General features: G+C 52.0%; 1 protein-coding gene across 1 annotated transcript in view; it reads right to left on the bottom strand.

Annotated features, from left to right (window-relative positions):
- The window catches only part of LOC104403855 (A disintegrin and metalloproteinase with thrombospondin motifs 7-like), a gene marked incomplete at both ends in the record, with an annotated part of 20,045 nt that extends 7,252 nt beyond the window's left edge, over positions 1-12,793 (bottom strand). Inside the window, 10 exons of the mRNA XM_010012126.1 lie at positions 8-80; positions 931-1,023; positions 1,182-1,326; positions 4,723-4,866; positions 5,692-5,841; positions 6,821-6,945; positions 7,566-7,649; positions 8,646-8,842; positions 10,963-11,134; positions 12,463-12,793. Coding sequence (XP_010010428.1) covers positions 8-80; positions 931-1,023; positions 1,182-1,326; positions 4,723-4,866; positions 5,692-5,841; positions 6,821-6,945; positions 7,566-7,649; positions 8,646-8,842; positions 10,963-11,134; positions 12,463-12,793 — 1,514 coding nt within the window. The remainder of the gene's footprint in view (positions 1-7; positions 81-930; positions 1,024-1,181; positions 1,327-4,722; positions 4,867-5,691; positions 5,842-6,820; positions 6,946-7,565; positions 7,650-8,645; positions 8,843-10,962; positions 11,135-12,462) is intronic.
- Between the last annotated feature and the right edge of the window lie 48 nt (positions 12,794-12,841).

The following is a 12,841-nucleotide window of genomic DNA, read 5'->3' as shown; positions in this document are numbered from 1 at the left end:
CAGGAGCTCCAGGAGCTCCAGCCACCATTGATGGCATCAGGACGGAAACCCACGGGCACGCACTCCCCATTGAAGCACCACTGCAAGGGGGCAGAAGAGAAAACACGGGTTTAGGATGCAGTAACTGACAGCGGCTCAGAGAGCCTGGCTGCAGCACGGAAGCCCAGCACCCGTATTGTCCCATAAGCATCCATGCTTCGCTCACACAGTACCTGGGGTCAGCTGGGGCCCGCCAGAGCCTGGCACACCTCTAAGCAACGGGCAATTCAGAGATGTTGGGCTGTTTTGAGGGTTTGTCTGAGGGAACACAGCCAAACCTCCCCTTAGACCCCTCAGCCCAGAGGGGAGAACCAGGGAGGCACAGCCACAGGCAAAGTAGAGGTTTCACAAGAAGCAGTGTCTAGGCCCGTGGTCATCCCTGGTGCTCTGGGGCCAGAGGAGGGGCACTGAACCTGACCATGACAGACATCTACAAGTATATTTGTAACCCTGTAGTGTTATGCTACCTTGTGCAGGAAAACCCTGTTCTGGAAGAGCAACGTGTGACAGCTCTGTTCCAGGGCTGCCATGGTACATTATCACCCATGCAAGGGTGACCAGAGCTGGCTGCCAACAGCTGGTCCCCTGACAGCACCCACCAAGCTGTCATGGGTGCTCCTGGACCCTCCATGCCCCAGATTTGGGAGAGGTGCTTCCCCTCTAGGCATGCAAATCCTGGAGATGAGCACCCACCACCGCAGCAAATGGAGAGCAGGACAAGCCTTGTACTCTCCTGCTATTGTAATCAACTGCGGGTTCCACCTTCTCGAGGCATTTTCAGCTTCCCTGGAGGCAGTCTCTCCCCAGGAGCAGTGAGGTTTGGGCAGAGCAAGGGCAGTGAGCTGAGCCCATCCCTGTGTGCAGGACCAGGGGTCTCTTGCTCCCCATTACCTTGTTCTCCCCACATGCCGTGCCATCAACAGCAGCATCCAGCTTGGAGTGGCACGTGTTCCCCACCGTGCACCACAGCGTGTTGCAGACGCTCTGCAGGAAAACACAGTTGTGCAGGACACAGTCACTGCACCAGCCACCCCATTGGCATCAAATTAACTTGCAGGGAGAGGACACGGAGCCCCCCAGCCCCAGAGAGCCCCTCAGAGCTGCATCACCCCCTGTTATGTCAAGGGGGACCCACTGCTTACGTCCATGTCGTCGCAGAAGGTGGAGTAGGCGCCGTACTGCAACCGGCACTGGTGGCCCACGTCGTAGAGGACACCCGGGGGTACCAAAGGGTAGTCCAGGACCTCATGGGCTGGGGGGTCATCCAGGCACAGCCCCCAGCCCCGGCTGAAAGAGAGAGGTGAGAGCAGCATCACCACCAGCCCCACACAGTGCTCCAGCAGTGGCTAATGGAGGAACCAAACATCTCATTAATGTCCTACCACGATGAGGAGCAATGAGTATTTCTGCTGATATGCCCCTGGCTCCCCAGTCAACCCCAGAGCTGCTCCAGCACACGATGGGCATGTGGGGTACCTGCTCCCAGAGTGATCACCCCACAGCCCCTGGGGACAGAGGGTTATGGTGAAGGCAAAGGGGCAAAGGCAGCAGCAGCAGCCCCTGCAGCTGCCAGGCCAGTGCCTCGCACACTCCCTTTTTCCCCCTGAGATGCCCCTGTGCCCCTGACAGAAATCCAGAGATATCATTTTCCCTGGGAATAACCCCTGGATTTTTGCTCTGTGAACAGGCCCTCAGCCAGGACCCCGCTTTCACCATTCAAGGGGAAAGGTTTTGCTGAACAAACATGTCACTGCTCAGAAACAGATGCTGTCCCCACATTCATACATCACCCTGACCCCAGAAACATCCCCACGGACACCTCAACCCACGTGTCAGTGTCCTGCTGATAGAAATGAAGTTGATTGCCAGCAGAAAAACGCACTCACCCTCCTATCTGCTGCTACAAACCGTGCTCAAACTGTGCTGGACAGGACAGCAGAGACATACTAAGCGGAGGCAGTGAGGTTGCTGGTGCCAGCCAGCCAGGCTGCGGAGCCGCAGGGACAGCCCTGGATGCGGCCCTCTGCTCCAAGTGCTTTTGCTACGATACTTCACAAACACACAAGGAACTGTCACTAGTTTAACTTTCAGTGTTGATTTAAACAAACTTGTTTCCAGCAAGGCAGAGTCTCTGGCGAGGGTTTCTCAGATTAGGTTACTTGGGCTTGTTGTGATTGGGAACAGGTTTAAATGAACGTGAAACGAGATTCTTTTTTAACCCAAACCAGCAACACAGAAACAAGGGTCAGCAGCACAGCAGAGCTCCTGCTTTGGGGTGCTGGCAGTGCCATGGGGTGATGCCCAGCAGAACCAGCACCCTCTCCTCCCTTCCCATCCCACCCCAGTGAAGCCCACACTGGCAAACAGCCCACTTGGCTGGAGACAGCTCCTTAAAATATCATGTATATAGTTTTAGAAGCAGCTTCCCTGTTGGAAAAATCAGTAAATCAGGGGCTCAAAAGTCTCTGTTCCAAGTCCACAACACTGGGAGCATCCTGCCTCTCCCAGGCACATTGGACGGGTTTGGAGCAACCTGCTCTAGTGGAAGTTGTCCCTGCCCCTGGCAGGGGATTGGAATTGGATGAGCTGTAAGGTCCCTTCCAAACCAAACCATTCCATGGTTCTATGACACTGGTGTTCCTCAGGACGAGCTCACCAACTGCCTGTCCAGGTACCAGCACATGGGGCAATCCACACCACCCCAAAACCCTCCTTGTCCTCTGATCTGCTTGAGTCACTTTTCTGTCTTGCCCCAGCTTATCGGACAGATCTCTGTCCCAGCATGGGGGGTGATTTAGGTTTGCTGTCAGCTCTCCAGTGCTATGTTCAAAATCTATTTCTTCATTAAATATTTTACAATCATCCTACTGGTGCCTTCAACTGGCCAAAACACATTTCTGAGCCAGCAAAAACTGGCACGAGTTTCCCTGTGGCTTGGCAGGGGTATGCAGCAAACCACACTCTGCACTGAACCACGCAGGGTCTGCCTGCTTCAGTTGTTCATTAACGAGCTGGGTGATGGAGTGGATGGCAGGATGATTAAATCTCCATATGGGAGCAGGCTGGGAGGATCTGCAGCTACAGCTGAGAGCAGGATTAACATTCCAAAAGCTCTCGGAGAACTGAAGGAAGGATCCAAAAAGCCAAGACGGAATTCAATAAAAACAAAGTGGAGTTTGGGAAGAATCAGCTGCACAAACAGGGAATCTGGCAGAACTCAAAGGCAGGGGAAGACCAGTCATCCCCAGGCTCCAGGGAGCAGCTGGAAGGAGCCCATGGAAGGATGATGGAAGAAAACCACCAGCACTGTGCACAGAGGCTGAAAACCAGGTTGTCTGATCTAAAGAAAAGACTGAAGGGAGATAAGACAACCTGCAGCTGGGCCAAGGCTGCTGCTGAGATGAATTGAGGCTGCTCCGTGCCATTGCATGCCTGTGGCACAGGCAGGGCATCCATGAGACACAGGATCCCATTTCATAAGGGTATTTCACCAGCCAGGCTGGGAAAGAGCTCATGTCACTGTGAGGGTGGAGAGCAAAAACCCTCACAGCATCTTCTGACTCCTCCGAGGGTTAGAAGGAAAAACAATGGAATGCCAAAAAGGGCTCAAAGATGCTTAAAAGTGCTTGTAAAATAATAACCTTTTGTAAAATAATCATTGTCATCCGAGTGCACTTTCTGTTTCCAAATGCAAGGTCCCTTCCAAGCACATCCAGCAACCCCAGGTCAGCTGGGTCTCATTTTCTGGCTCACTCCTTCCCATTCTCCTGCCAACATCCCATTATAAGGCACTCATGTCTGTGCTGGCAATGAGCCTCGCCCTCGCCTGGGGGATGTCACAGCCGGTGGAAGACGCCTGCCAGGATCTGCTCCACTCTCAAGGAAGAGCTGCCCCTTCTGTGAGGACAGAGACCCAAACCCAAGTGGAGAAGCATCCAGCTGCTCCCTTTCTTCCCCATCACAGCCCAAGGTTATCTCAAGCAGGAAATTCTTAACTCCAAAGTGAAGGTTAAAAGCAGAAGGCCAAGAACACTGTGGATATGAGAAAGCTCCCTTCCACCAAGAGCCACAAATCAAAAATCATTCCCCCTGCATGGAGCCAGGCCCATGTGTTCCAGGATGGGATTTGGAAATGGAACTTGGCCCCTGGCAGCCTCCCCATGGTCCCTCGCCCAGCTCTGCCCATCACTGTTTCTTGCTGATGCTCTCACTGTTTTCTACTTTCCTGCAGCAAGGAAGGAAAATGATTCCCCAGTGCAAGCCACTGGCTGAGAAACATAAACCTCTGGGCTCTGTTCCTAGGAACTTAATAACAACAGGCTGAAAACTCAGCCACGGGGTGCTAAAAATAAACAAATGCACAGAAGAATTTGGCTCAGTCTCATTTCTTCACGTGATGCCTCCTGCCTCCATGCAAACATCAGCTTCTGAGCACTGAAGAAAACTGCACACAGCATCGAAGAAAACCTCTGGCTTTATTTGTTCAAGCCCCAAGCCCTGTGCCACTGCCCAAACACTTGTGCTGCTGCTGTGTTCAAACCCCATCCTTCACAGCAAGGGCTGAGGCAACCAAGGGAGACAAAAGCATCCCCTGGCTCCTGGGTCAGTTCCCACTCACAGACCCAAGCCCTGAGCCACCCCCAGCACCCCAGGAGTGAGGAATAAGAAGAAGGGAGGACTTACTCGAGGAATCGTGTGATGTACTCCCGGCTACAGCGGGACCAGGTGAGTGGGGACGTGTCATACAGGAGCTGTGGAGACATGATGAAAGGTCTTTTCCCAACTGGCTCACAGTCATTGCTGCTTCCATCATGCTGAATCCCAAAACTGTGTAAGAGCACAGCCCCACAAAGGAGAGGTGAGCCGCACGCCACTGCAACCGCGCAGCCTCTCTGCTCCCAGCACGACACCCAACGCCGGACACCACAAACCACCCCAGCGCTGGGGGACTCGGTCACTGACATTGTCCCTGGCTGTGTGGACATCTCAGTGATAGCAGGGACACTGCTCTGAACTCTGCCCCATGCTTTGAGTTCAGCTTTCTTACTGAAAACTCAGCCAAGCAAAAAGCAATGGGAATATGGAATGGGATCAAGTTCATTAAACTGACTGGGTGTGTGTTTTTACACACAAAGATACTTGGAGCAACCTGCTCTAGTGAAAGGTGTCCCTGTCCATAGCAGTGGGTTGGAACTGGATGAGCTTTAAGGTTCCTTCCAACCCAAACCACTCTTTGACTCTGTGATTCCATGGTATTATTTACTATGTTCAAGTGATCTTGTCAAAATGTAATTGAAATTATGGCAAGCAAATTTCTGTTGCTGACTCTATACACAGATCCTATTTTAAAACTTCCTAATGGGCAACCCTCCTCTCCAAAACCTTCAGCATCAGCAACCCAGGATAACACAAAAATGCAATTTCTCTCTCTGCTTGCCTTGCACTGTGTGATTTTCATCAAACCTGGTGCAACCAAAAACTTAAGTCTGAAATGAAATTCCCCAGGAAGTTCTCATGGGTGCAGAAGAAGGTTTGCACCGGGGAGGAACCGCTTGGCAATCTCCCCCCAACTTCCACCCATGCCTTCTCGAGCCCTGACTGAGCGGCGCAGAGGACAGAGATCAGAGGAGAGGAGGAAGAAGCTGGTGGTACCTGTGTCCGAGCTCATGGGCCACAGTGAAGGCCAGCGGCAGCCCCGTGTCCTCGTTGATGTTGCAGCTCCTGTGGGGCTGGCACATCCCCGCCACGTGGGACAGCCCCAGGGTCTCGCAGGGTCTGTTCATCGCTGCGCAGATGTCCTTCCTTGGGTGAGCAACACACACACACAGAGCAAAGAGGGGGTTTGAGGCAGGAAGGAGCATGGGAGGCATCCCAGCCCATGAGGAAGACACACGGACATGGGCCAAACAGAAGTGAGAATGGAGACATCCAACATCTTTCCACAACGGAAAGATTTACGACCTTTCCCTTCCCCTTTACTCTCCCAGTATTCCTGGCTTATTATGAAGCCTGATTAATGGGAAGTGCTAGCCAACCTGGCTACATTATTCCAGTGTGTAAATAAAGCTGATGCTGGGAATAATGAAGCAATTACTACATTGCTTGGGGAAGCACATCCCAGGAGTGCTGTGGTCCAAGGCAGAGCAGCTCCAGCCACCCAGGAAGAACAACTCCATTGAAGTACAGGGCCTTAATTGCCTTATTTCTGCTACAAAGCAAACTCTCTAAAGAAGATAAAACTGTTGTGGGTTGTGAATCATCGCACAAACCACCAGGATACCTCCAGCAGCCAAGTCCCTGCAGCCTGAAACCATCAAACTGCTTTTCTTTAACTGTAAGGTATAGAAATTTGGCCAGAGGAATGAATTTCTGCGAGCTTCATGGGAGGTCAGGGGCCTTCTCAGAGGCTCCTCTGCCAATCCCAGCATTAGCCTCCAAAGGAAAAAGGAGAGTTAATCCCAGTGTACATCTCCTGGGAGGATCCAGCCATTCTTGGGCTTGGTGACAGGGCCATGGTGAAAACCTGGTTTGGAAACCTCCACTACCACTCAACTGGGAGCTGCCTCCAGGTTTAAACCTGAGATGGGAGACCAGTTCCAGCCACCTGGACCATGTTATCTTCAGATTTCATGTTACATATCTGATGTGCGGGTGTCCAGGGAGGGCTCAGGCACGGAGAGCAAGTTTTCAGCAGCTCCCACTGAGATGCTCCCCTGCCTGCAGATGTTTCTAGCTGCCAGAATAGCACCTACAGCATAAAATTAGCACACAGGCACAATACCTTGTGAGCAGGACTGCAACGTCGTGATGGAGTGGATGGGAATCTCCTTTGACATTGATGCTCTTCTGCCATTTGCAAAAGCTTTTCAAGGTGTTGTCTGCGTGGTGGGAGATCTTCAGATCCTCCTGCCAGTGTAAATAAAAGTCTGCTGTAATATTGCTGCTGGATCTGTTTGGGTTTTAGGATGCAGTGGGGAGGGGTCTGATCTCAGACTCAGCAAGAGCGGAATTGGGAGTAACTATCATACAGATGGGACTGCCCCACATTTATAGGTTGTAAGCTGGGTGGGAATACAGTCCCTTTCTGCTTTCTTTTCATCTGTGAGTCAGCCAAAACATTAATTTGTCTGGTAATGGGGATTAAGAAACACTGCAGGAAAATATCCCATCCTGGCTGATGGCAAAGGATGCAGCTGGGAGCCCATCTGAGTGGCATCAGGCTCCAGCTGCAGCTGGGAACACAACCAACCAGTGATTCACATCCCCCTGCTACCGGTGGCAATGCCGAGTTACCATGAATTATCAGGGGAATCAGACTTCAGAGCTCCTCTGGCCATGCCCCTGACCTTACCAGGGCTGCAGCCCACGAAGACAAGCAAGGCACAGGCACCTGCATTTGTCTTATGCAAACTCATCGAGGCAGTGAAGACAGCACAAGAGAGAGGTTCCAGGCTTTCAAGGCCAGCTCCCAGTGTATCCCAGCCTGGCTGCCAGGCTGAGGGTGAGTCAGTGCGTTTTCTTCTTACCTCTTCATCCTCCAGCAGGATGAGTCGCACTATGGCAATGTTGATGGGGTTCCCAATGCTGGCGTGGTGGAACAGACCCGCCACCTGCAACAGCAAGACCCAAAGAAATAAAGCCTGAAGGAAAGACCTTGCCCTGTGTCACTGCTGGGAAGGACAGCTGCAGGGGAGCACAGCTCGAGGGGAAGCCACTGAAGGTTGCTGACAACATCTCTGGGAATTCCCCAAAACAAGACCAGATGCATTCCTGGACTAAAGCATTTGGAGTGTGATGATATCCGTATAAAATCAATATAATCTGTGTAGCACATTGAAACTCAACCAGGAGTGCCTGGGGGAACACCTCTGCTTTCAGTAATAGAGGTGTTTAACATCTCAAAGGAAGCCTGAGTTCCCTGGGTGCCTTCATCGACCCCAGAAACCCAGGGATGTTTCTGAGGTCCTCCGCCCAATTCCACCCTCTTTTTTGGCCATCAACCAAAGCTCTCTTCTGAAATGCAAGTAAGTGCTACCACAGCAGCAGAAGAGTGAACAGACTAAACCAACTCAACACTGACTTATCTGTTTGTTTTATGGCACCAGCAAACCCTTCCAGATTCCCAATGGAGACCTCCACAATCTGGTTCTCTTTTCCTTAACTGTCCTAAGTGGCACCTTCCCAGGAATGATGTTCCTGTCTCTCCTGCTAACCAGGCTAGTGCTGGCTCTGGCTCCCTCTGTGGGCACGGCCAGCCCAGGTCCCTGTGGCTCTCTCCTTCCGCGAGGAGGTTTCCTTATCATGCAGGGGATCATGGGTGGCCCTCGTACAGGTTTCAGGGTGGTTTCAGCTTCATCCTTGTGCCCAAGGCCCCCTGCACGGAGATTCTGGCCTCGGGCTTGCTGACACCAACCCATCCTCCCGCAGCGGATGCAGCTCTGAGCAATGCAGAAAAGCCACCACACGTGGGTGGGAATGGCCTGTCTGGGGAGAGGTTTGCTGAGGTCCCACCAGGGATGAGTCCTGGCAAGCCCAGTGGCCTCTGTGTCTCATAGCCATGTCCCTGGGGACCCAGTGGCTCCACCACTGGGAGGACCAGGACTCACCATGTTCATCACAGTCAGCACGTACTTCTCGATGTTCTCGCTCCCATGGTATTCTATCATCTTGGTGTCTGCCACCACCAGTGTTTCCACCCACTTCTCCTTGCTGATGGAGCGCTGCTTTATTCTTCTCCTCCTGTGCTGCCTCTGTTCCCACCTTTCCCTTCGCTTCTCAGACCTCTCCAGGCTTTCCTGGGATTCTGAGGGATCAAAGGAGGAAAAAAGACTTTGTTTATTTGATAAAATGTTTGCAACTTTGGTAAAACACCATCAAGAGATGCCTGAGCATGTACCACTGAGAAACAACCCCCAACATTTCAGACTGCCACCCCAAAGCCATGGTTTGCAGGCAGAGACAGTTCCCCAGTGCAATAAACTCTGCACCCCAACGCTGGACTGATGCCTTGAGCCAAATCCCAAGGATCATCAGGGTCCTGGGCAAGGCCGGGGTGTTGCAGCACCGCACAGAGATCCCTTCGGCCACACGGGAACTGAACTCTGCTCCTTCCCGTGGAGAAACAACAGGAACATTCATGGGGCTGAGAAGGGAGTGGAGGAGAGCTCAGATGCTCCTCACGCACACCAGCAACTGGGAATTCTCAAGCAGAGACTTTTCCTGTGACACTGCTCCAAGATCAAGGTCAGGGTCAGCCCCAAGCTGGGTAAAGGCTTTACAAACCACATCCCACACAGTGGGAATTGCTTTTATGACTGGTTTCTATGGGCTGAGCTTTACTTTAACAATGGACTTTTACATTTTATGGACTATACTGTATGTTAGCTGTGAAAGAGAGTTTTATCCCCCCAGTCTGAAAAATCCCAACTATCTCGATAATTTGACGCATTGTTAATACCACTATGACAGATTAATCGCAACAGCTTCCTTGGAGCTGGTTCCCATTGTGTCCTTTGCTGCTAAGCTTCCAGCCAGGACGTGAAGGTACTGCAGAGAGGATGGGGCAGAGGGCTCCCAGGGTCCCAGGGAGGCATTTTCCCTTTGAGGTCCCTCTTAAACTCTTGCCCAGCTGCACACACAGCCTGGCCTCAGTATTGACAGAAGCTAAATAACACCTAACAGCCTAACACCAGCTGCCTGCGTGGTGTTTTGCAAAGAAACCGAGCAATCCATCACACAAAACAAAAGGTTTGCAGTAATTAAAGTCCTGCAGACTTCTGGTTTCCTTCCCAGGGCACACTTCACATCCACTCTGCTAGCCCAGATTGCAATAGGGATCCACATGGGCTCTATTACACCCAGGGAAATTCATCTGCCGCGAATAGACTTCAAAGTCTAGAAGGAGCCATTACGATTGTTACCATAACTAAATAATAAACTTAGATTAACAGAAGAATGCCTGAAAATAACCTGATTATAGGAAAAAAACCCCAAACAAAACACGAAAAACCCCAGTTTTTGAAAGCAGAGAGCTCCAAGGAATGTGCAAACCAAAATGCACTGTGTGAAGACGCAGCTCCACTGATGCAGATGAGGAGTAAAGTGCCCGTGAGCTGCTGGGGATGCACTGAATTCCTCAGTACTTGAAATCTTGGCTTTGGGAGTTTCTCCAACCCATCTGCGCTAGACAGAGGAGCAGGAGCGAGCAGGAACCCTCTGCCCCACACAGATTGACTCTGGGGCAGTGACCGGGTTTCAGTCTGAAAGTCCAACCCCCCAGCAGGTCAGAAACCAGCGTTTGCAGAGAAATGACAACAAACCCTCAGTCTCCACATCACAGGAGGCTTTGCAGCAGGGCTGGGGGAGAAGATGAGAGCAAGAGGCCTGAGGTTCAGCACGGGCAGAGTCATGTATGTGAGAAACGTAAGCAAACAAATCAAAACTGGCAGGAGAAAAATAACCCCAACCCTGTGTGCAGCGATGCCCACGGCTTGTGCGTGAGCTCTCCCGACCAACAGCTCAAATGAGCCCTCCCAGGATAAAACTGCCTGTGGAACGGCTGCATGGGCACCCCCAGGGCCATGGGGCTGTTGCCCATGAGCAGCTCCAGGCCGTCAGACACTCACCCACCAGCAGCATTGTAGTGATTCCGTATTTTGGGCTGAGGGTTTTCCTTCTTACCAGCCTATGTGGCAAAGAGAACCTCCAGCAAAACTCATACTAAGAGCAATCGGTGTCATTGATGGATGCTGGAGGTTGAGATGGGAGCTGGATGCCAGGTTTAATGAGTCTGTGGGGGCAATGAATGCATGGGGCTAAGGCTTGGACCTGCTCCCTTTAGCTTTCTATGATGTGCTTCATACAAATCACAGGACCCAGCTGCTGCCGGCTCACTGCAGAACTGCAAGATGAAGAGGACCATACCTTGCACACCACAGGTCTCCCGTGGAGCTGGTGGCCTCCTGCCTGGCTCTGCCCCCAGCTCGGGTGCCTGGCGCTTGTATATCCTGTGGGGCTGTGCTGCTCCATCCTCCCGAAACCTGCTGGACACTGGTTCGATGAAGTAGTCCTCATCCATGAGCTGGAACACGCCTTTCTGGCAGGGAGAGACAAAAACCCATGAAGCCACCTGCATCTAGCACAGACCCACATGAAGAACCTGAGAATGGGAGAGTGGTTGCAACTGGTATTATGGCTATTTTCAGCTCTAAACTCCCAGACAAAAAGAGAACAAACCAGCATGGAGTAATCAGTAAGGCAAGAAAAAGCTAAAGAGATCCCATCACAAATGGGAACCCAATGGGTGTCTGGCAGCGTAGACCTCAGGGAATGCAGGGACACTGAGAAACGCCTTCTCCAGAGAACCAGAGCACACCAGGAACAGGTACACATAAAGCCTCGGACCGTTCTCCCTCCGCCTCTCCTGACCTTCCTGGAGCCACTCTGGGGAGCCCAAAGCACGGCTTTGTCTGTAGCACAGCACCAGTGTTCTGAGCAAGGGCTGCACCATCAGAGGTGTTTCCCTAAGGAAAACCTCCTCAGATGCCTTTTGGATCACCACTTTTCTGACAGAGAGCCATGGCTATTTCCAGACTGGGTAGAGAAGCTTTAAAGCAACTTCAGGCTGAGTTTTGCTCATTGACTATGGGCTGCAGATCCTCTCACAACCTGGTGCTGATGCCTTTAGTGGGTGAACAAATTTTTCCCCTTCTTAAAAACCAATACTAATCCCCAGCACCTGCACAATACTGTTGTTTTTCCAATAGGGAACCTGCTTGTAAAACATATAAACAAAGTATTTTAAGGAGCCATCTCCAGCCAAGTAAGCTGTTCGCTAGCGTGGACTTCACTGGAGTGGTTTGGGAAGGGGGAAATGAGCTTTAAGGTCCCTTCCAAGCCAAAACATTCTGCAATTCTATGTTTTAAGTCCTGATTTTCCCTTGTTGAGCACTGACACAACAGCCTTATTTGTGCAAATCAGTTCACCTTTCAGCCAAGCTCACACCCTCACGGGTCACTATCACCTTCGCACACATCTGCAGTGGAACAGGGCAGTGGAGGTGTTCGCAAAACATGAAGTGGTTTCCCTGCATGCCCGAGCTGGGTTATCTAAACACGACCGGGCACTCAGCACCTTGCTCTCAATGTGTTCCTCATCATCCTACAACTAGTACTAGAACGCGGAGGCGAAATGAGAACTGCTCTTTGGGAATTCGATCACAAACAAGTGAACACACTCCCGGAGTTCCCAAACCACTGGAATCCATGGGAAATATACAGTCAGCTCATCCACAGCTGCATCAAACCTACGGGATGAGGATCCCAACGCTCTGCCGTCGGGAGGAGCTTTGCTATTGCTTTCAGCGGCAAAAAGGCTTTCCCACAGCTCCTGCTGTGACCTATGGAGGAGGGATCCATACTCACCAGGCCATCGCAGGTGCTGAGCGCGGCCGGACCCCCCTGCAGCGCCCGGCTCCGAACCTCCCCGATCATATGGCAGGAGTTGTAGGTGTGAGACTGGATCTTGGCGCTGGCGATGCCCCCGAATCGCCTCTCGGTGACAAACCCGGGCGCCAGGAGGTTGTTGTTGAGGCTCAGGTTGAATTTCAGGGGTTGTCCTTTGTAATGCAGTTCGTAGAAGGCAAGAAACTTGCTCCTGGAGGAAGGGGACCTTCTGTGGAGGGCTCGGTGGGACAGGTCGTAGGACAGGAATGAGCCGCTCTCGTCCACCTTGATGGGATGAACGATGTCGCTGCTGGGGTACGGAAGCGGAGCGGGCTCTGGGGAGGAAGGGGTTCGGTGG

The sequence above is a fragment of the Nestor notabilis genome, unplaced genomic scaffold (assembly GCF_000696875.1).
Source record: "Nestor notabilis isolate BGI_N333 unplaced genomic scaffold, ASM69687v1 scaffold15133, whole genome shotgun sequence".
Classification (NCBI taxonomy): domain Eukaryota; kingdom Metazoa; phylum Chordata; class Aves; order Psittaciformes; family Psittacidae; genus Nestor; species Nestor notabilis.
Note: the sequence above shows the minus strand (reverse complement) of the source record. Positions and strands in the feature narration are given on the sequence as shown.